At 39.6% G+C, this 24879-nt stretch overlaps 1 protein-coding gene across 3 annotated transcripts in view; it reads left to right on the top strand.

Annotated features, from left to right (window-relative positions):
- The window catches only part of TAFA1 (TAFA chemokine like family member 1), a 457580-nt gene that overhangs the window by 353957 nt on the left and 78744 nt on the right, over positions 1-24879 (top strand). For 2 of the 3 annotated variants that reach the window (XM_036878273.2, XM_036878274.2), the window contains one exon: positions 4721-4861. In XM_036878273.2, coding sequence (XP_036734168.2) covers positions 4721-4861 — 141 coding nt within the window. The remainder of the gene's footprint in view (positions 1-4720; positions 4862-24879) is intronic. The other variant, XM_036878275.2, reaches the window with a different exon arrangement.

Here is a 24879-nt window from a genome sequence, read left to right as displayed (position 1 = left end):
ACTTCTCCAGCTCAGAGAGAGTTACTGCTGCCAGAAATAATCTTGAAATGCTGTCTCTTCATCCCTTTTTGGATATTAGAAACTTTTTATTCCTCTTAAAATTAGATTTTGATGGTATGCTCAGAGCTCTGACAAACCCAAAGAGAAAGAGCAGAAGTACAGGTGGAGAGCTGCCCCATGGAGCTTCCCTGCAGGGACATGCCGTTGCCTCCTGGGTGAATACGATCAGAGGAAGAAGCATGGCCACCACTTATAAAACTTGTGGTGCAGGGAGGACTGGGAAACAGATGTCCATTGAACACATCTAACTTTTTTAGATGGGCCTGCATGCCAGTTAAATACTGTGCTTACCTTCAAACGTGAAAGAATAATGGGACCCCTAATAAGGCTAGATTTAGGGTATGAGGCCAATTTCTTATATTTTATCTTAGATGTGTGTTCTATACACAAAGGTGATGATATGAACAATAATCTGGAAAATCTGAGTAGTACAGACACTGTCCATACTGGTTTGTTCTTTATGTCACATTCTCTGCCATTAGCTAATACGTTACCTCACCTGCCCTATTTCCTTGATCTACAGATGCTGGGTGAATTCCAGAAAAGAAGCCATTTTCCAAATAATCTTATAAGCAAAAAAAGGGAAGCTCAATTTTCTGAGCACTTAAATGACTTTGCTTTGAGAGGCCATAGATCATCTAGAAATCATTTTCACTTGGACTGAGATAAAATTTAGGAATGGATTGGCATTGGCACCAAAGAAAAGTCTGAAAGGCATTTACATGACAAATATTATCATGATTTTGCCATAACCTTGGCAGTGAGGTTTGAAAGGACAGTTCACGAGGTAATCCTTAAAATGCAGGTAAAATAGATTTAAAGGGACAGTTTTCTAGTTCCCAGAAAGGGTAATGGCAAACCTAACTCTTCCCTTTCACTTGGGACAAAGCTGGGAAATGCTCTGGTTTCCAGGCCCCTTTTTCACATTACCAGCTAATGAGGATAATAGGCACATAAGACTTTACAGTCAGTTCCAAAGGGCCTTAAAAAATTCTTTCTGTGTCATTTTAATAGAAGTTCAGAATTTAATTTTTCACAATATGTAATCAGCTTCTCACTGTGTCTTGGGTGGACCAGAGTAAATTTGTGCTCCTGCTATCGCCAAGAAGTAAAAAAAAAAATTTTAAGTAAACCACACACATAGAAACTGGGAGGGGAGTATACCTTTCAAGTTTACTCTACACCACTCTCCGGAAGAAATCCAAGCTTCTCCAGAAACACTACATTCCACATTACGAAACTGTGTAAAAGCCCATGACAGGTTTGTAATTAATTTTTCATTTGTTCAGTCATCCACCCATTCATCCATCCATCCATCCAACAAATGCTTTTCATTTGATATTAGCCTTAGAGTGCTGATCATCAGCTGAGTGACATGTTCTCACTTTTGCCTTTGCAGATGAATTCCTTTGGAGAATAGATTATTATTCTCAATGGAAAAAATAATGAGTTGCATTCTCCTTTTCTCCAGTGGAAGCAACTGAGCCCCCCTCAAATAACCCATAGAGCCCCACAGAGCATAACCTGAAAACTTCTGAACAAAGACTGTAGTTGTAAGGGAGGCTTTTCCTGTCACAGATCTAATATTTTTAGTTTGTCAGCACAAGTCAGTGGGTGAGGGTTTCATGGTCAAGATAGAAGGAAAAATTAAATTGCTCTGATTGATGACAGCTAGGCCACTCACAAATATAGACCTTGGGAATAAGGATATTTGCGTGTGACAGGGCCATTCAGACTTGCTAAATGTTAGGATCCTGTGGGCCTCCAAGACCTGCTTCTGGGCTCCACGTCAGCATACCTGAGCAGCAGGTGTGAACTGAAGCCATAGTTCAACTTGTCAAGACGAGACGAGCTTGTTATTTAGAGCGACACCTCTCTGGTTTCCAATGTGCAAATCTGTCATCCATGAGCCCGAGGAAGATGAGGTCTGGGGCCATTCCCTTTATATAAAAGGTTTTAATGAAAATGGAGCACTTGTCATTCCCAGGCACCACGCCTTCCTCCCCTTTGCAGATAAACGGCAGTACGTGTGCCAGGGTGGGAGTGGGAAAAGAGTGGTGTTCATGGTGTTACAGGATCTGGGTTCTGGTGCAGGTGCCACCATGGACTTGCTGGGTGAAATGTGGGCAAATTTTTAATCTGCTCTTGATTTCAATGCCTCCTCTATAAAGTGGGGGTAATTAGACCCTCACTGGGCTTTTGTGAATATAAAATGAAGGTTATAATGTATCTGTCATGGTGTCAGGCACTTAGTAAATATTCAATAAATGGTTAACTCCTGTATTACATAGTTATTCTTTAGTTTTTCCTCTATGTCATTTGGCTGTTCTGAGTTCATATACTCACTAAAAAATGGGAATAGCAATATTTCTATCTGTAAAGAGGGGATAATACCTTCTACAGTTTCTGGGAGGCTTGTAATTAATGTAGATCACAAGCCAAGTACAGTGTCCAGCACCCAAACTGGCGCCCACTAAATGTCAGGAGCGCTTTCAACTCACATTTGAAGAAGTCTTCCTAATTGATTGAAAACAAATAGGTCTTCCCTACTCCCTCTGTCCACAGTACTTCAAACTTACATTGTAGTGTTCATTTCAGTTAATTCACTTACTCTCACTCACTCACCCAGTAAGTAGTTCAGGAGCACATACACTGCTCGTTGACCACAGGGCCATGAGGAGATAAGCAACAGGCATGACCCTGCCCAAGCTTTCCATTGGCCTGGGTCCCAGTCATGTGGCTACAATTGTGTGAGGAGGATGTATAGGTGGTAAGAGAAGGAACAGTGGCAGGAAGTGAGATGTTCTCTAAGGAGCAGACCTTTGAGTTTAGCTCAAAGGAGAGTTAACTAGAATCACACCAAGGTCAAAGCATTTGAATTGTGGGTGGGGGCGGAGGGGTGGAAGGTAGGAGAGAGTATTCCAGGAGAAATCATATTTGCAAAGTTTCTGAGGTGGAAAGGAAGGTGGCATCCCCCAAGAAATGTACCATCAATGTGACTAGATATTATTGTCACATATGGACACTTTACTGTGTGTCAGGCTCCAGGCTCACCCCTATACATGCAGTATCTTGGTTTATACTCACCCAACCAACCCTATGAGGCAGGAGTTTACTATTTTTATTTTACAGGTGAGGAAACTGAGACACTCAGATCTAAGCACAGAGCTGAGAATCAGATCAAACAGGATTCTTTGAACACCCAACCTCTTTCCTAAGGTTGAGGAAGACAGAATTAGTCTGCCTTAAATCAGAGAGAACCAAGAGTGTTTCTTTCATAATAAGCCAGGGTTTCTCAGCCTTGGCACTATTGACATTGTGGGGTGTTTAGTGCTATCCCTACCCTCTACCCACTGGATACCAGTAGCACACCACCTCCAGCAGTCATGATGGTTAAAAATTGTCTCCAGACTTTGCTGAACATAACTGGCAAGGAGGACACAGAGCACACTCTCCCCTGACTCACCCCGCCCCGCCTTGAGAACCGCTCCATTACCCTATAAGTTCTCAGGACAGGTTGGAGCTGTATCTTAACTCTCCCCTCCTTCTTTCTTCGCTCCCTCATCTCCTTTGGCACCACATATCCCTATTGTTCACAACACTGTACCTTGTATATAGTGGTTTCTTAACAAATGCCTCCTGACTTTCTGCCAACTGCATCCTAAATGTCAAGAATCCTAACTGGTATGGACCCATTCTTGTCAAAAGAAAAACATTCTTCCTGAATGTAGACTTGATGTTGGGAAAGTTGATTCCTGGTCTCTGGTCACTTGGAGTATCTTTCATATCCCTAGAGGACTGGCTTAACTGATGTCCCACGGTCCAGAAAGACCCACCTGAACACTCACCAACCTACAGATAGATCCAGCAGTGCACTTGTTAAGAACCTAGAGGAGAGTGACATATATTAGTTGCCAATATTTATTGGCACTGTTGATGAATGCCTGGCTGACCTGTAACAATTAAGTGGAGCCCTATGCCTAGGTCTGTAATTTGAGATGCCATTTAAAGCACCTACCCATTTTCTCCAGCAATTCTTTCTATCATTTTGGGATGACATTTGGATTTGGGAAATGACTCCCCATCTAGATTTTCTATCCTGCCCCCTTGAGAGTAGGTGGGTAGACAGTCAGGGGGTGGGGGCGGGGATGGAGGGCAGTTTTCTGCCACTGCAGGTTCTGTATCCCTGGAGTGGCAGTTGCTTGTTATTCATGGGAGCTCAGAGAATTCTAAATTCAAAGATAACACAAGCATGAGCTCCCAAACTATAATGTATTTAAATGAGGTAATGTCTTCATTTTCTGTTAGTTCTAGGCGTTCACTGCTCCACTGCCTCTCCGTACGTACAGCCCAGAATTGTTGGCTCTTGAAGTCTATTCCTTGGTGCTCTTTGTTGCATTTAAGGTGCAATGCCATTACACCTGTCTTCAAGATTGTACATACCTTGTGTATAATGTTGTATAAACTGCATATATATACATTTATAGATGTAACTATGTATACATGTATATTATAGAGAATAAGAGAAATTCCACAATAATTATACTTCATAGAAACCATTTCTATAATTTTTCTCACTTTCCCCAACCCCTCCACACATATCCCCAAATGGCTGCTGAATTATTTCTAATCAGTGTTCCTATTCTTTCTGTTCTGCCAGAAGGGGGGACATGTGAGGTGATAGCAGCACACAGATGTTGTAATAAGAATCGCATTGAAGAGCGGTCACAAACAGTCAAGTGTTCCTGTCTCCCCGGAAAAGTGGCTGGAACGACAAGAAACCGACCTTCCTGTGTCGATGGTAAGTAGCTGGTTTTATATATCTCTCCAGGTGTTCACCACGCACAGTATATATTTTTTGTTTAATCTAAATATGGTTCAGGATAATTAAACAAGGTATATATGAAGTGCTGGAATGTTACACAAGTGCCAGCCCTCAACATGGTTTGAATTCTTACCTCTCTGGCTTTGGGATTTTCAGATACCTCTATTTTAACATTTTTAGAGAAGAATAAGGTAAGGGAATTTTTTTAAGGAGAGAAATTTGAGAGTCCGGCTCATTGTGGAAGTGATTTTGGATTGAGATTGTAGTAATGATGATGGTGATAATGGCAGTAAAGATGTGAATACCTAACATCCATTTGACACATACTTATTTACTATAAGCCAGGCACTGCTCTGGGTTCTTCCCACACATTCATGAACATATAGAAGTCCCCTGAGTGTTCACCACGTGCCAAGAACTGTCCTAAACACTTCTCATGCATCATTTTATTTATTCCTAACAATCTATAATAGTTACTGACTGCTGTATATCAAATTACCCCTAAAATATAGCAGCTTTAAACAGAAAACAGTATCTTATAGTTGCTATGGAATCAGGAATTCAACCTAACCAGGTGTTTCTGGCTCAGGGTCTCTCATATCAAGGTCTGAAGGACTGAAGGTACTGAAGGACAGTTTTAAGATGGTTCAGTCACATGGCTGTTGGCAGGTGGCCTCAGTTATTGCCACCCGGACCTCTCTGTAGGAGCGCGGTGTCCTCACAACATGGCAGCTGGCTTCTCCCAGAGTGAGGGATATGAGAGAACTATGCGGAAGTCACAGTGACCTTTCTTTTATGATCTAGTTTCCAAAGTTATACTTAATTGTTTCCACAACATCCTATTTAGGGAGTCAGCCCTATTGATGTGGTCGTGGAGTATAAGGGTTTGAACTTGAAGACAGAGGTCATTGAGGCAGATGTACTTCCCCTCTTATTTTAAACATGAAGAAACTGAGGCTTAGAAGGGTTATATAATGTTCCATTGGTTCTCTGACTTGTAAGTCATAGTTCCACTGACTTTTGAGCCTAGAGTAAAGGGCTATAACACCAAGTCTTGACAACCATCTTTAAAAAAAACAATTTTATATGCTCTGTCAAATAGTGATTCTAAGGTTCAATGGGACCAAAAATATCTCTCCCCATATTTATCTTTTACAATTTTAGGGTTAAGTGTGAGTTAATCTTAAAATTCTTCAGTAAGAAAATTAGAACTCAGAGAAGTGAGTCACTTGCTCAGGGTCGCACAACAAGAATCGGGATCTGGACCTCTTGGCTTAGGATCCACTGTTTTACCTGTAGATACAGATGGGGAAGGACACCTTCTAGATAGGCCTGTGATAATTTTCATTATCAGTCATTAGGTGGTCGGAAAAAGAAACACACTCAAGCTAGACCAAGTAAAGGGGAAGTTATTTTTTAAGAAAATAGAGGAATTCAGGGAGCCCAATTTCAGAAAATCAAGCCAAACTTCATCACATTCATAAGTTCTTCAGGTTACCCAATTGTTTTCTTTGTTCATGGAGCACACTATGTCTGATCTCTGATTCCATCATTCTCCTGTCTGTGGGCTGGCTCCCTCTTCAAGGATTTTAGCTTTTATGTCACGTAACTTAAGAGACTGGTGTGAGACTTTTGTTTTCATGATGCCAACTCTGATTTCTTAGAGCATCATGATCTAGCCCTAATATATTTGAATCAGTTCCTGTGTCTTACATGCATTCTCCAAAAAAGATAAAATATGGTTGGTCTAGCTTGGGTTGCATGTTATCCTTTGCCCAAGCAGCCATAGCCAGAGGGACAAACTCATGTGGCATCTACAGCTGCCCATTCTGTACCATGAGAAGGTCAAGCTTTGAAGAAAAAAAAAGAGGAGTGAAAAAGCCAAGTTTGAGAATGCACTTTGGTCAGTAGTTTTCAATCAGTGGCCCCCTTGGCAATATCTGGAGACATTTTTGGTGCGTAGTTTGTTACAACTAGGGGAATGCTATGAGTGTCTGGTGGATAGAAGCCAGGGATGCTGCCAAACCTCCTGTAATACACGGGAGAGCCTCCACAATGAAGCATTGTCCAGCCCCAGGTGTCAAGGAACCTGAGGTTAAGAAATTTGCATTATGATTATTTACTTGTTCCAGGTCTCAGTCAATACAATGAGGCACCTGCAGTGCAGGTAAGGCAGGCAGCTGTACTAGAAAAGCCATTTTACCCTCTTACAGAAGGAAACTCTTGGCCCTAGAAGCCAGTAAACGTTATAAAACCATGGTGGTTTCCCATGTGTTCTGCCAAAGAAAGCATTGGGTTTGTTAACTATAAATCTCCATTTTGTCTACAGTTCATTTTTATCTCTAATGATCTAGTAATAGAACTGCCTTCAGGATTTGGATGCAAGACACAAAGAGCAATGCCTGTCTATGCTGACAGAGAGGGCAGTGGCATGTGGTCCTAAGATTCTGTGGGAGTTAAGCCACATTATAGTAATACTTCCTGTCTCAAGACAAGTTTGTTTGACTGTGGAAACTCTGAACCCTTTAATGTAGTAGGTTTAGGCACGAGGGCTATGAGTCCCTATCTTCCTATCTTTCAAGCAAAAGTCAATAGAGTATAAAGGATTGTAGTCTGAAATTGTTTATAATCGCCATAACCTTCCCCTTCTTCAAAATCCTTCATCCATTGGCATGTGTGAGAAAAAAGTCTATGTGTAGCTATAATCAAAATTTGTCTTTGGCTTAGTTCTCTACATACAAATTAAATATGAAGTATATATAAAACTAATAATTCCAGTGTAGGTATTAAGATCATTAACTGGTAAATTAGACAGATGTGAGTAAAATCTCAGCTGTGCCAGTTACTAATTATGACCTCAGGTGTGTCACATTTGCTTTCTGTTTCCTCATCTGTAAAATGGGCGTAGTAATTGTTTCTACTTCATAAGGTTGCAACGAGGATTAAGGAAATTTTGTGTACAATATGCTTTGCATAATGTCTGGTTCACTAAATGATAGTTCCTATCTTACTAATAAGTGTGGATAATGCTTAAAAAGAGATAACTGTTTTTTGAAGTTTTGATTCATATTAATTCAATACACTGGTATTATAGCCACAGTCGTTTCTTGGATCTGCTTCCAACTGATCATGCTGGATATCACAATGCTGGTAAATCATCTACAGGAATCCATGTTCATTATAGGAATTTTAAAACTACAGCAATACACTTACATTAAAATCACCCATGATGTTATTGCTCAGAAATTATCATTGCTTTGTCAGATGACATGTATATATTTGCCCTTCCAGGTTAAACCCATCCTTAAAGAGAAACTCACATAGTAGGTATTTTATTGAATTAAAACATTATATTTACAGAGTGTTTCACATAAGATGTGATGAACATTTCCCAATTTAATTCATACTTTTGAAAAACATTATTGTTAGTTGCTACATAGGATTTCAGAAGTGGATACACTACCATTTGTGTAACTATCCCCTTTACTTTGGCACATTTTCAATGTTTCATGCAATCCCCTTTCTCAGCCTAAGAATGGATAGAAGCCAGCTTCTCTCCATAACAGCATTTGACAATCCATACACCACATTTGTCCTAAACATATTCTGTTGTACATTGCGCATTTCCCATGGTACACATTCCAATTGCTGTTATTTGCTTTCCTCTGAAACTGCAGGTCACTTGTCTTCTACAGTGTTTTCAAAACAGAGAAACAGCTATGATTTTAAAATAAGAATATATTGGATTGTCTTAGATTCAAAATCTGAAGCCCGATTATCTGCAACAGGACATAAGTTTTGCAGTACAATCTTAGCAACTGCTTCAAAAGTATGATATGTGATACTTAGAGAATGTTTTAAGAGTGGACTTTTAATTTAAAAATTATATTCTATTATATTATAGATGAAAATACCAAAATGCATACTTAACAACTTAAATTTTGAGATAGTCATTTATAAAGATTTTTTAAATCATCATATCCTTGCACTTGTGCTTAGCACTATTCTGAAGGAATGTTAAGTTGTAACACTCTAAATTATACCCTGTTGTGTTTTATTAATTATTCTATAACCCAAAATGGATTTGGGTCACCTTAGTTAATATCTTTGGTTGAGACCAACTAAAAATGTAATATATGACCTTTCCATAATTTCCAGTTACTTTCTAGGGACTAAATTTAAAATAAAATCAATGCTCATATACAAGAACATGATGACTCAAAACATAATTATTTAAGGGAAAAAGTTTCCCAAGCAGATGATGTAAAACAAAAGTAAATTTCTAGCAGGCTTGTGAAGTTGCATTCTATTATACAGCTGATCTAGAATGACATAGAAAGAGTATCAATCTCAAAGTTTTAAAAATAATGGAATATAATTAATAACAGTAGTGACAAAATAATAAAAATAATGGCTAACCTTTTCTTGAAGGTTCTCCATGTACCACTCGTCCAAGTCCTTCAGTATGTACATTCATTTAATTGTAACTCCAGCCCCATAAGGTATATCCTTCTGTTATTTCTGCTTTACCCATCAGAAAACTGAGGCATAGACAACTGGTGACTTATTCAAAATCATGTAGGCAGGAGCCACAGGCCAGAAGTTCAGCCTGGGCTTTATGACTCCAGGGCCCCTCTTACCAAACGTAGGCAAACCAGGATCTAACACAAACTCAGGTTATATTCCAAAGCCTTTCTTGCAAGGTGCCAGAATATCTGGGGGGAAGAGGAGGAAAGTCCAGCCATGTGGATTCTTATGGAAACATTCAGTACCTTGGGCAATACCTGCTCCTTCCCTTTCTATGTCATAAAGACGATTGATTGATCTACCTTCCTAAGGTCATTGTCATTGAGTCATTAAAAGCATTTTTATAAATAATGGTTTCAATTTTACAAAATATTTCAAGCTTCAATGTTTAAGGCATAGGAGGATAAAATGACTGTTTTATGGGAAAATTTTCATGCAGGTTTCTCTATTTGGGATTTTATTCTCTTGAAATGTATCTTTTTATCTAACTTAGACAAATAGGTAAAAAAATTTCTTCACAACTACCGTTAGTAGAGAAGCTCTTTCAGTTCACTGTGGATTTTAACATCAATCTAGTTAAGAAAAAATTTCCATGATAAACTCATAGGACTTTTCTTACATTCATTGTAAATCATGACCATTTCATTGGCTACCAGCTACATTTACCTAGCATTCTTGGTGTCTTATACTGGATTGCCAACCAGTGGGAAGAGCGAGACTAGTTTACGTCACAGAACTTTCTAGCATTCACAGCTATGGAAACCTCAGATTTTTTTTATTTTAACTATTATTGCACAGTTAATATAATGAAAAGTCATCATTCTCCTGGCCATTTATGTGAAGAAAAAAAACCCACAAAAGCTTCTGGCTCATCATAGTTAGTTTCTAAGATAAGAGCAAAGGAAAAAGATACACAAAGACTCAGATCCAGAAAGACAGACTTACAGGGAAGTAGACAGACAGTGAGATGGAGGGACATACAAAGAGTGACATGGGAAGAAGAAATCAGACAGAAAGACTAATGAAAGAGAGAAATAAGACAATAGACACTTAGAAAGAATGTTAAAAGATCTGTCCACAAAATGGCTTAATTCATGTTTCCAAATAACTGCTTGTGTTCAGCCTTACAGTTTGTTACTACTTTTAACAAAATAAAATTAATTTGGTAGATTTAGAGTTTAATTTGTTTTTAGTTGCATTATGTAAGATTCAAGAACCACAATATCTATGAAAATTGCTTCTGGAGATTGCTTCTTTGGAAAATACATAATAAAATTTTCCTGGCTATAAACCATCATACTCCCTAGAGATAGTGATGGTAGAGAGAAAAGTCTGAGAATGGAAGTAAATTTGAAATTCAGCAACAGTTTTCTGTAGAAAAATGTCAGATATGTATGAGAAATGCTGCACACAATAGCCCCTTTTTAACCTTCAAAAACATGATAGCATTTTAAAAGCTGTGCGAAGTTCTGCAGACAAGAAACTTGTTGAACTTTAACAAAGTATTTCCCACGTATCTTTTACGGTAGAACCTTTCTCTATGTAACACTTACTTGCATCCTGCAGACCCAGTGTTTCATGAAGTGCACACTGGCATAGACTATATAGACCATGTTTTTGTCCTTTCCAGGAGTGCTTCTTACATCTTGCAAGACCAACTGATAATTCCTATGCCAATAGCTCAGTGTTTTTCCTAAGACCAGCTGAGTAAACGTGGCACAACCAATCCTGGTGTTAATGGGATTTATAATATCTCTGTAATAAAGTTTCAACTGCAGTTTGGAAATCACCTAGAGAACTTCTGGAGCAAACATAGTATGAAAACGCTTAAGCCCTTATTTTTATTCAAGAACATGAAACATTTTAGAGGATAGGAAAGAAGACCTATTTTGGTTCCGCCATTTGTTATTTGTCATCTGTACACAATAAAATACCAAGATAATGAATTGCTGTGGAGGATCAGGGACTACACACACCCCATGGCAGCAGTCTGTGGTCCCTTCATTACTGCTCTGTTTGAAACTTGCCTTGTTTTTTCAAGGCAGGCTCTAGGTTGTTTAATAGATGGAATGCTGAGCTCAATTGACTTCATCAGGAGGCATTTCTGAAAGGAAAGTCTATTGTTATTAGAAAAGTGTCTTCCATAGCATCATTAGTAAAATTTTGCCATTGTCAGGCAAAATTTCTGAATTACATGTAAACTTTCTTCCACTCCCCTACATGGCAGGTATGTGAGGGATTCAAGTGAGCATTAGTAAGAAGAATAAAAAGAATTGTACAAGAACTGACAAATATTTTTCTGCTGTCTAGTAAAAGGTCTGTCTCTATATTTGTTCTTCTCATAAGAGAATGGGAATTCAGTCTTCAGATATTCCCATACATTGCATAGGTGTATGCAACTTAGTTTTCTTTTTTTTTAGTTTGAAGCATCAGTTACCAACTGACAGCCAACTGTTGGAAACTCTTCTCAGGTCCATTACTTATACTGGCAGCGTAATGGAAAAATTGACTTTGTATGCCTTTGGAAGGACCCTCCAGTTTACCACAGGCATCACTACTCCCTGTTACACACCTGACCCTGGCACATTGATCTTACCTGTGTGATCCCTGAAGACAGTGGAATATATGGCTCCTGTCTCACAGATTCATTTCCCTACTATTCTCAACCTAATAAGCAAGTTACTTTTTGGAAAATAATTTGCTCTTTGATATAGAAATAATATACATATCCTGGAATAAATGGAAATGTATGTATATAAAAACAGCAAAAAAAGGATAAAAATAATAAAAATAGTAATCCTCCTTCTTTGCCCTTACCTACCATTATTCTCACATCTTAGTTGCAGAAGGAGCCACTGTTACCAGATTTCTGTGCATCCTTATAGAAAATATCTATGCACGTGCAGGCTATAGATACATACACATAAAACTTGATAAATCAAAATGGCGTCATATTATAAAAAGTCATCTGAAACTATTTTTAGTGTAAGGAAATATATTTAATAGTTCACTCTTTCAGTGAAAGAATAGCTTATAAACATGGAAAAATGCTGAATATCACTCAATTGAAGAGATATAAATTAAACACTGGAGTGGAATGTTTCATCAATCAAACAGGCAGAGATGAAAAGTTTGATAATACCAAGTATTAAGGAGGGAGGAGAGAAAAATTGCATATAAATCATATTCAGTGATAAACAACTTACAAACTCAATTAGTTAGCCACTTTTCTTTATTTGGTTCACCAAATGGGATAGAAGATAAATAGCAAATTTTGTAATGAGACTGGATATTTGGGGAACATAATATAAATTACTTGCATTATAACTGCTTGCAGTTACTTTATTTAGCAATATTTCTTATACATAAAATTACCTGCATTTCTTCTACATAATCAGGTTCATGAATCTGGATATCATCTAAGACACCTCCTAAGGAATTTTATGACATTTCAGTGGGAAACCGATATGTGAAAGTATATTTAACACATATACTTGGATCTAAATATAATAATTCCCCTTGTAAAGCCCATTTATGTAGCCACTTGGGAGATATAAAATTCTCGGCACAAACGGGTGCTGTGGTGTGTATGGTGTGTGTGTGTGTGTATGGGTGTGATCATGGTATGGCACACTTCAAGTCTTTGTGATTTTTCTGTCTGAAATGTATTTGGTTACACAGAATTCCAAATTCATCAAGAAAATGTCCCTGAAGTAACTCCAAAGTCATTGGTTTCCATTTCTCTGCAACGAGCTCAGATGTTTTCAAAGACCTATTCTTGTCTGATATGAGAGCACCTTAATCAATTCTTATTTTTTTTTCTGAAAGGGGGAAAAATGTTGTTCTAAATCTAAGAAGTCAGCTCCTCATCCCTCTAGCTAAGCTCCAGCCTAGATAAGGCAAGATTTCAGGGTCCTGTGTTATTAATGTGCTGTCCATATGAATAACGAGCAAGGCTTGTGAATTATTTCACACTTCCAGGAAAATCTATAGCTCTGTCCTTCTGCTACAACACTGGGAGCTGCTGAGGATATTGGTACATCTCTGTGTTCAAGATTCTGATAACTTCATCTAAACGAACTGGTAAAACTTATGTCCCCTTCTGAGGCCTGTGTAGACATTTATGCAGATGAATAATATTTTTAAAAATTAATGATGTACTTCTTTATCCTCCCAAGCTTTCTGAATTTTTGAGGGCCTACCCCCAAACAACAAGATATGACTCACCCATAACTACAGAAGAGAGGCCCAAATATTTGGTGTTTAAGTTCAGAAGCCATTCAGAAACTCAGATATAAAGTTACAGAATTGGTTTTTTCCTGCCTCAAACTAAAACAGATGTGTGAACTCAGGCAGGGAGAAAGGAAGGACCATGTGGGTAGGAAAAACGAGGTCCACTGGAGCAAAGGCCATCTGCCACTAACATCAGAAAGATGTGTCACCCCCTGTCAATCCATCTTTCCAGCCACCAGCCAAGAGAAAACAATGGGTGATAGCTCAGCACACTCTCTTCATGTCCTTGTGGCTGCCTTCCAGTGAAGCCCTTCCACGGAGAGAAGCTAGCACAGTGCACACTGTTCAACAGGAATTATAACCACCAGTGTCCTGAGGCCTCTTTAGCCTTCTACCCTGCATAGGTGACTTCCATATATTTATGAACTCCAGGAAATAAGAGGAGGGACCTGGGCTCCTTAATGGGTGGGGTGAACATAGAAACAAAATTTCATGCACCAGCTGCACAAGACTAGCTCTCCAGCCGAGCCAGGACATTGGTGGAACACTCTTACCTTCCCCAACTCACATATTTTACTTACGATCCCAGGTATTGTTTGATATTTTTATTATTGCATCATTTTAAAAATTTAATGATATTTGAAGTCAGCTAATGTTACTTAGGCTGGTAAAATGACTGGGCAGTCAACCAGCCAGTCAGTCCAAAGAAGGTCTCATCCCTCCAACTCTAGAATGGCCTGCATGTGCCAACTTGGAAGTTGTCCTTCATAATCTCCTTGGTGCCTCCACAGCAATACTGCTTTATGCTGGGTGCCTGTTCTCATCAACATTTTCAGGGTGCAGGAAACCTAAACCCTGTCACTGGTCGCTCAAGTGACAAGGGAAGTTACTGTGAGAGTGTGCTGGGGTCATTCTATCCAAGGGCAGAGATTGCTCAGTAGCACACTTAAGGCAGCTAGGACTGAGCCAGGCCACATGCTTTATCCAAGCTCTGTCTCACGAATGATGTCACCTTTCACCATGAGCTCTCTCTGGCTATCTCCCTCATTCCCTTATCTCTACAAACTAGGGAGGTTAACTCTGTCCCTGTTAGCTGATGATGGTCTTGCAAACCATATGGTACCCTAGTTATAGTACTAGGCTAAAACTGCTAGTTGCACTGGTTTACAATTATTGAGCCCTTACTATGTGCCAGACCCTATATATAACATTTATTATTCTATGTAATTCTCACAGCAGCAGCCTTATAAGATAGGAGTCATTATCCTCATTTTATAGAGTAAGAAAGGGATGGAAGTTAAATCATTTCTTCCACGACATGATAGCAGGAGGTCTGGAATCCCAAATGAGGAACTGTTGAAATGATGTAGGAGATAGCATCAGAAGCCTGGGTAGGAAGGGGCCAAGCTTGAAAGGGCTCAGTTCTTGTAGTCCCTTCCTTGGAGAATGACACTACCATTTAGGCACACCGGACTCTTACTTCAGCATCCCCTCTGACCCACACACAATCATCATTCACACCCCATAATTCTCAGATCCATCAGTGTCCCGCCATTCTCTAAATTTAATGCTGCCATAATCTGCACTCCTATCTTGACCCTAATGAATCCCTCTGATTAAAATGGGCCCTCAACACCCCTTCCCTATACTGCCTGAGTCTGACTTCCTTACTCCACTTGTCTCAGCAAGTCTGGAGGTTTTCCCACTAACCACCACACTCGGACTGATAGACAGCTTCCTCTGCCACCCTGGAGCCTCCTGTACCACAGTTACCATGATGTACTTTAATCTTTCGTTGACTTGCAGTCTTCTCTGCTACACTCATACATTCATTCAGTGATTATTTTTGGAACATTGACTTCATGCCAGGAAGTATGCCAAACATTGGTCACATAATGATGCACAAAGTTACCACCTTGCTCTTAGAGAGCCCACAGTTCAGCAGGGGAGACAGACCTTCATCTATGCTTGCATTAACTATTTCAAGTAGAAACTGCACATTCAGAAGGAAGAAAATTCAGTCCTCGGAGAGGATGTAGTAACAAAGAATCATAAGGAAGCCGGGAAGCTGAGACTTGTGTGAAGAGGCGACAGGAGGCCTGAGGCTCAAGATGGCCAGGTGAAGAACATTTCAGGGAAAGGGAACAACATGGGCAAAAGCCTTGGGTTTTGGTCAGCACTTGAGAGAAAGCCATTGTGACTGAAACCCGAGGAGCAGTAAGATGACATGCAAGAGGAGGCTGAAATGATGGAGGGCTGCTGAGCCATAGTGTTGTGATTGAGCTGTGTATTTCCAGTTACTAATACAGTTCTGAAAACTGACATGGGCTCATCAAATACTTGGAAGCATCAATGCAGGAACCTTCCTTGGGAAACTGGATAGTAAGTCCACTTGGAATATTGTGAGTGAGCAGTGTAGAGAACTCTCTACTGGGGCAGAACTCTCCCTATGTAGTGTCTGACAGCAGAGTTTAACACATCTGTGCTAACACTTCAGACAATGCCAGAGCAAAGCAAGTCAGATTGGCTTTCTGATCTTGCTGCCTTCCACATACACTGTTACCCCCACAGCTGCTGTCACCTGAATGTCTCATGCTCTGGCCATAGTAAACCACTCATGCTGCTGTCAGGAATCCTCATAACCACTCCCAAACCAAACAAACAGTATCTTCTGACAGAAATTTTAAGTCACTGCTTTTCAATTTTACTGTCTGACTTTAGATAACATTTTAACTAGTGGACATTTTTGAACAAGGAGAGGCATCAGGATAAAGGGCCTACAATTTGGGATATATATAAACATAGTAGGTAACTACAGGCTCATGTTATTGTCTTCCTGGTTAACATGTATCTTCTTTGACTCCAGTTCATTTCTTTATGAATTGACAATGCCATGTCCTGTGTAACCAAACAAAACAAAAGCCTCCATAATACCTATGCCAAAGGAAGTCTGACCAGCCCATTCCTGAAATCTAGGGTAGTGTATAAAATGCAAATGAGCACCAGGCTTTATATGAGTCTATTTGTGAAGAAGGAGATAACGGAGAAATTGTTGTTTCTTACATTACCGAATCCATCTTCCTTCAAAATCTTCAAGCACATGAGTTTGAGAAACAATGCAATAAAGGAACATGTATACTGTAAAAGTTCTCTTCTGTACTTACTATCTCTTACTGAAAAACAATAACAACAACTACAGGACCTGAAAGCCGGTGAGCACTGTGTATTAGCACCCTTCTGAGAATGTTACCAGCATTTTCACATTTATCTTCACAATGCATGAGATGGGTATTATTATTTTTATTTCCATTCATGATAAGGAAATTGAGACTCACAGTGAGAAAGAGCTTGCCACAGGTCCCACAGCTACCACATTGTAAAGCCAGGATTCTGCCTGGTGGCCGTGTCCATGTGAGATGTTGAGACTGCATTTGTTACCAAAAGGACAAATGGAAAATTTCTATGCCAATACAGAAAATCACTGCAGCTTGAAACACACACAGGCCTAGATTTCATCCCAGATTACTCACATGTCCTTCAGCATGATATTCTCCTAGAACTGCAGTTTCCTCATCTGAAAAAGGGCATGAAAAGAGTGTGATGTCAAACAGTCGATGAGGATATTAAGTGAGATAATTCATATTAACCACAAATTGGTAATTCAATCTTCATGCATATAGTGGGTCCTCATTTATATTAACCATAATAAATTTGTGACTGTTTTAAGAAAACAGTATTAAATTTATAATTTCATTAATGAGTGTATGTCTAGATTTTGAGATAAGAAACCATGAGTCAGAATTGCAATTTTGATTGTAATTCCTATACTCATATACCTCTTCTTCACTGGATTACCCCCAGCCATAAAACAAGTCTTCCAAGTTTCTAAAAGCATGGGGAGAGAGGTAAAGCAGGTTGGATCATGATACAGACACCTGTCTCCAGTGATGCATGATGAGAAAAGACAATTTGAATGCAATGTGCTTGTTTTCCATTCAGAAATGAAGATCCAGAGGATGACATCTTCTAATCCCAGTCCAAGTAAGAGAAGAAACTCATTTTGCAAGTGCCTGTTGGTACACACAAGCATCTCTGCTATTAGAAGATCTCATGTGCATGATGAATTTCAGAAAGGAGCAAGGAATGTGCATTTCATCGAAGACAGGGTAGACAGGGTTCACCAGGTGCAGACTGAGTTGCCCCTGGCCTTGGTCTTCTCTCAGCCCACACATACATGAGCTGCCTGTCTCTTCTCACTGTAGACACTCTCGCTAGGTGATGTCATCCATTCTTTCTCATGGCTTCAGGGACCCAGACAGCTCCTACACAACCAAATCCAATTTTTCAAACTCCAGGCCCTTTGCTCAGGCAGTTAGTAGACACCTCCATTTGGATTTCTTGAAGACACTCAAGTTCAATATGCTCAAAATAGAGCACATATTTCTACCAGCCTGGTAACTCAAGCATGTTCCCACCTACATTACAATAGACTGAATGTTAATGTTTCCCCAAAATTCATATGTTGAAATCCTGACACCCAAGGAGATAGTATCAGGAGCCCTTGGGAGGTAATTAGGTCTTAAGGGTAGAGCCTTCATGAATGGGATTAGTGCCCTTATAACAAGGGCTCTGGAGAGCTCCCACATGAGGGTACAGTGACAAGTTGGCAGTCTGCCATCTGAAAGAGAACTTCATCAGAAGCTAACCATGCTGGCACCCTGATCTGGGACTTCCAGACTCCAGAATTGTGAGAAATAAATTTCTGGTGTATATTAGACACCCAGTCTGTAGTATTTTGTTACAGCAGCTTAAAAGGGCTGAGACATGCATCTGCTCTTTATTCAAGCCAGTGTCTTGGGAAGCTTTGCCTTTTTTCACTTCTTCATGACCCACATCCATTTTTTTCAGACTCCCTTGATTCTATTACCTAAACATCTTTCCATTCTTTTCCCTTTTTTCCACTCCTACTTCCAACAACCAAGCTTAGGACATTGTCATCCCTTGCCTTGATTACTGAAAAATCTCTTATTGCCTGAAGCCTCTATCATACATACATGGCCTCCAGAAAGTAGTCTGTTTCCTCCTGATGTATATTAAGTGCTCCTCGTAGACATTAGCTCAAAAAGTAGAGATGATTAGTATATGGTAAAGATTTGGTGGACCATCTCTGGGGCTTCCTACTGTTAATATAGACAAGTAAATACAACACAGCAATAACTCCCATAGTTACCCCTGAGTGTGTGTTGTTTATGCATAACAGAACATTCTTTTGGCCTGAGTATTCTACAAGTTCAGTCAAAATATTATCTTCCTCCAGTTTTTCTCCATGGTGAAAGCAGAGGATAGACCAAGTCCTTGTACTGTGTGGGGCCAGTCAAAAGCCAGGTGGTTTATAACTTCCTATAGTGAGTAATTATCACTAACAGCAAAATTAAATTGACAGTTAACTCTCTGAAACATTTACAGATACACCTGGTTTTATTGTGTTTCTTTTTGTTTCACTTTGCAGATACTGTGTTTTTGATGTATTGAAGGTTTATAGCAACCCTGAGTTGAGCCAGTCTATGGGCACCATTTTCCCAACAGCATTTGCTTACTTCATGTCTTTGTGTCACATTTTGGCAATTCTTGAAATGTTTAAAACTTTTTCATTATTATTATATGTGTTATGGTACTCTGTGATCAATAATTACAACTCACTGAAAGCTCACATGATGGTTAGCATTTTTTAACAATAAAGTATTTTTAATTAAAGTATGTAGTCATGTTGAGGTGTTGGCACTCTGTCCAAAAGTGATGAAGTCAGGCACTAAAGTATTTTAAGTAACGTGGTTAGATTTCTCTTTGAGTGTATCACTATCTAGCAAAGGACTTAAAGAAATTGCTTCTACTACAACTGCTATTCATTGTATTTAGGCCCATATTTCTAACCAATAGAGAAAATTAGTCCAAGAAATGTGAGGAAGGATATGGGTCAATTCTGCTATTTAGGGAAATGCTTAGCAAAGGGACATCACAGTTTTGCTGCCAAAAACTCAGAGTGATAACTAATAAGAGGAAATGCCTCCTGCAAGAAATGCCAGCATCTAATTAGCCATGTGACTAGAAAACCCTGCATTGTACATATTCAGAAAGTCTAGGATGGGACTGCAAGGTTCTACAGGAAAGCTTTTGGTAATGCTTCAGGATCACTCCAGCAAGGGGGGAGTTGATTCCCCTTAGGGAGAAAACGTGAGAAAGACTGGGATGAATGTCTTAACAATGTAAAGAGACACTTCATGCAGGAGGATTGAAGAGTTCAGCAAATCTCCACCCAGCTGCATGTGAGAATCACCTAGGGAGGTTCTTAAAATTATCAGTGTCTTGACCACAATCCTAGCTATTTTTATTTAATTTGTCTAGGGGAGCCTCTGGACATTTTTTTTTTGGTATCATTAATCTACAATTACATGAGGAACATTATATTTACTAGGATCCCCCCTTCACCAAGTCCCCCCTACAAAGCCCATTTCAGTCACTGGCCTCTGGACATTTTTATGCTTTTTTTAAAGTCCCCAAGAGCATGGGCTGGGGTATAATGCAGTGTAAATTGGAATTCTAGCTCATTCTGGAAACAATTATTTTTGTTCTTTTAATTTTGAATTTGTAAATATTCCTCAAAGCATATAAGGTGGCTTATGTGGATACATCCAACACAGCAAGATGAAAATAAAGCGTTATATAAATAGGCATGAAAAGAACTTAGCTCTTAACTCCTCTGCCTTCAGTTTCCTTATCTGTAAAAGGGGGGAAATAATAATATATACCTGATACAATCAATGCAAGGATGCAAGGATTAAATGAGATAACAAAGTGATTCACAAAACCTCACAGACAAGTGCTCAAAAATGTAAGCTATTGTTCTTAACCCAGATGCAGTTATCAGCAGAAACAAAGACACTGAGATGGAAATCACAAGGCATGTTCCAAGGGCAGCGATTAGTGAGGCTGGTGCCTTGGGGAGTAATAGGAAAAAACATTTAGAAAGGCAAGTTGGGGCCAAATTGCTTTCTTGAGTTCCAGGCTAATGTTTAAATTTGAGCAAGTGTTTGTTAATGGATCACCTAATAACGCAGTCCCCAAATGTGAGGCAAGCAGGTGTATGTTGCACAAAATAGAATAAATTAAGAGTTGCTCAGAGTTCATTCCAAAACTTGGACTTTGATTTGAATTTAACACAAATGTGGAACCAACAGCTGTCTCTGTGAGAAGCTGATATTAAATCAGCCTAGATCTTCAAAAATGAACAGCAAGTCACTGGGTATTAATAATCTCTGGTGCTCCGGGAGACACATGCTCATCTTTGTGACACCTTGGCTGTTATCCACCAACAGAGCCAACGCTACTTCTATCATCCAGATTTTCCCACTTAATTAGGAATCTCTAAGTGGTCCTGAAAATTGTTTCTGCTTTTTTCATTTTTTTTCTACAAATATTCCAAAACAGATTAAAGGTAATTTATATGGATGCACCCAGCACAGCAGAGAAGGATAAAATATAATACAAATATGAAGGAAGTTGGCATACAGGGAAAATGAGGCTTAAGAGGAGACCTAGACAGAGGCCAACACATTAACAGAAAGCCACAGGGGCCTATAAATATGCCAGCAATAGGTCACAACTTGGCTTTAAGCCTTCTAACAGGTAATGCAAAGAGGGAAACAAAATTAGTTAAGATTTAGAAAGTTACCTGCTTAATCCAGGCAATGCTTACGAGAGAAGCAGCTTTTCCTGGTACAGTGCTAGAAAGAAGTATCTCCAGGATTAAATAAAGGAGATGTTATTTAACATAGCAATGTCTTCATCACATCCCAATACCCAATGGTGCCTGACACATAGCGGCTGCTACTATGTATTCCATGAGTGAACAGAAGAAAGAAAGGCTGGGGGGCCCTGCACTCTATCACAGAATTCATGAGCTGCTTTGCCAGCATTCCTCAGTGTGGGCTAATGGCCTCCCACAATTCAATAAAATAAGTCTAGAGGTTGTGTGTGCAAAATGACGCAGTACAGGCATCAGTACTCAAAATGCCCAGAGAAAGGAATAGATGAAGTATCCCACAGGCAACCTTCCTAAAGACCAAGAATAAGGATTGAGGGGCCCCTAAAGTCCAATCTGATAAGGATTGAGGGGCAATAATTTGATGTTATACTCCTGTGTAACTGTAGCTGCTTGATTGGGTGGCTTTACATGACAGAAATTGACTTCTCCCTCACATAGACACAGGTTCATGTGTACCTGAATGGCAGGTGGCTCTCTTTCACATGGTGATTCAGGAAGCCTCCATCCTTCCATATTGTGGCTCTGTCATCCCCCATACTGGAACATCCAGGTTGAGTGCCAGACAGTGGGAGAGACCCACTTACTTCTTAATCCCCTTGGCCCAGAAATAGTCATATCACCTCCACTCACATTGCATTAGTGAATGGTCCTACCTTGAAGCAAGGAAGCTGGAAAATAGAATCCCTAGCTAGGCAGCCTCTTCCCAGTTACATCCTTCCTCTATAAAATAAGGACACAGTCCTGGAAGGCAGCTAGCTGTCTCTTCCACGATAACTATTTCCAGTCACCAAATACCTTCCCACACACGGAACACACCCTCGCCCTCACCAGGAGAGACAGCACAAAGGCCAGCTTCTCCAGTCGTCAGTAGTTCTTTGTCAGGTGCAGATGAGACTCCTCCTCACAGTCTGGTCTCTTCGAAACCATAGCATGAGTGATCTGTCCCTCACCCCACCCCACATACCAAATAGACAGATGTTGGAACAGGGACAGAATCAATTTTTAAAATTCTGTTTCAGAGAAAGGAAGAAAGGAAAAGCGTCACCGTTTCCCAGTGATCTGGAAGCCTCCCTGTGAGCACTGCAGAGCTCTGTCCTGCGTTTGTCAGGGGAGGAGCTCCCTCGTCTGTCTCCCTCCACGGCCCTGCCTCTTCCTTCCCTCTGACACGTTTTCTTTGTCCATTATTCTCTGTGGCCTCATCTAAAGGGAGTGCCAGGCAATGTGCCCTCTCTGGGACCCTAGCTTTCACAGCACACTTCTTATTCCTACTAATTTGGAAATCCAAAGGCTGTTTTAAGCTCAAACAAAGTATACATTTTTTTTTTAATCTAAGCTTGTTGTTGGGGCTTCACAGTTCCCTCAAACACTCAGAAGGCTCCTGATATATTTTTTCCCCATGATATATACCCACCAGTGATCATTTCCAATGTTATTTCCTAGAAACAATTCTCAAGTCTGCTTAATTTCCTTACTCTTTCACCCTCATGAGATACATTATTTCCACTCACATGCCATAGGCCAGGAATAGCCATATGGCCCCTCCTACATGAAGGAAGTCTGGGAAATGTAGTCCTTGTCTGGGCTGTCCAGTAACAGTGCTGCACCATGGAAGGGGGTACAACTCTTCAGTGAAGAGCTGACCATTGAACTCTAGCCCCACAAGAATATTTGCAGGAATATGAATATTCTGCTGTGTACGTGGAATGTAAAATAATAAAAAGTTCTTCTTTTAATTAAAATGAATCTGGGTTCAAATCCCATTTTATAACTTGCAGGCCCTGTAATCTCAAGCATTATTCTACCCCTTCTGAATATCACATTTTGTTATCTATAAAACAACGTTAATAGCAGCACCTATTTCACAAGGTTGTTTTATTGAGCGATCTATTTAAACGCTGTACAACTGTGAGTTACTTTGATAATTACAGCTACTACCTGTGTTTGGCGTTTATTGTAACCCAATGATAATTAGACAAGACCTAGGCATGCTGATTTTACATCGTTAAGGCATGTCATAGTTTATGTATATTTTGCATTGTGAGCATTTTCTTCCCTTTACTGCAAAACTGATTTACTAAGACACCTGCTTAGCAGATTGTGTATAGTATATTGTCTATTTCTGCCACTTAAAATTTTACATTTTGAGAAAGTGATATCAATCACTTCAGTCCAGCAGGAAGAGAGTCTGTGTACCAAGCACTACATAATTTGATCCAAATTTGTGTGGTGGTAGAATATGTACTTTTGTAAAATTTAGCACTGAAGGATTATCTACTTTACAAGATTATTGTTTTAATCAGTCAACAAATGAATAAATGATCTATGCAATGAAGTTTGGGCAAACTAATTTTCTTCGAAGAATACTCCATGGATAATTTATATTGAATAAATGCAAAAATACTGACGCAGTTGCAGACATTAAAATTAGCATTCAGCATGGAAATTTTTTTAGATGAGTTCTAGCTGTTAAATAGGTAGGAGGGAATTCTATTTGGATCAGACATATGGTCCCTTAGGCTAAAGCAGTGGTTCTCATGCATCAGAATTATCTACAGAGCTTCTTAAAACACAGATTACTGGACCTCAACTTCAAGGTCACTGATTCTGTGCTTCTAGACTCAGAAATCATTTCTAAAAAACCTCCAAGTGATGCTGCTATTGATCTTGAGATCCCTCTCTGAGACTCACTAGCCTAAAGCAGAGGTCAGCAAGATACATCTTGCACCCCCAGGCTGACCCACCATCCGTTTTTGTAAATAAAGTTTTATTGGAACACAGCCATGCTCATTTCTTTATGCACTGAGGCTGCATGGTAGAGAGGCATAGTCCCAACAGAGACCATATGGCCTGCGAAGCCAAAAGTGTTTACTGTTTCTTTACAGAGTAAGTTTGCTGACCCCTGGTTTAAGAATAAGGAAGTGAGTGTGGAAGAGAAGGTCAAGAGAGCTGACCCCTTCCCTTTCATCTGGGCTTCATATAAGATCCCTTTACCACCTTTAGTTTGGAATTAGTATAAGCTCAACAGAAGCATAGCCAATTATGAGGACAAATCATTTATATATGCCTGTCATTGAAGAGTGAAAATTAAAGGGAATTGAATCACACACCTTAGTGTCCAATTTTATGAGATGGATAGAAGACTTCCATCTAAAAAGAATCACAAAGTCAACTTTCATCTCTAACTTTTCACTCCTGGAAAAGACACAGTAGTAGCTTTCCCTTTTGAGATGGCTCCATCAATGTGATGAATGATTTACTGCCATGTCCTGTTAATTAGACAGACATGCTCATCTGTACCTGAGCATGAGTAGTGAAACAGGGTGTCCAATGGACACAGCCACGTAATCTGAATAAACCCACCACTTGATGAGGTCATCTTCGGTGGAATAGAGTGGTCAGAAGGAAGAGGTCT

This window comes from Manis pentadactyla, chromosome 1 (genome assembly GCF_030020395.1).
Source record: "Manis pentadactyla isolate mManPen7 chromosome 1, mManPen7.hap1, whole genome shotgun sequence".
NCBI classification, from domain to species: domain Eukaryota; kingdom Metazoa; phylum Chordata; class Mammalia; order Pholidota; family Manidae; genus Manis; species Manis pentadactyla.
This window is presented reverse-complemented; position numbering and strand designations above follow the sequence as displayed.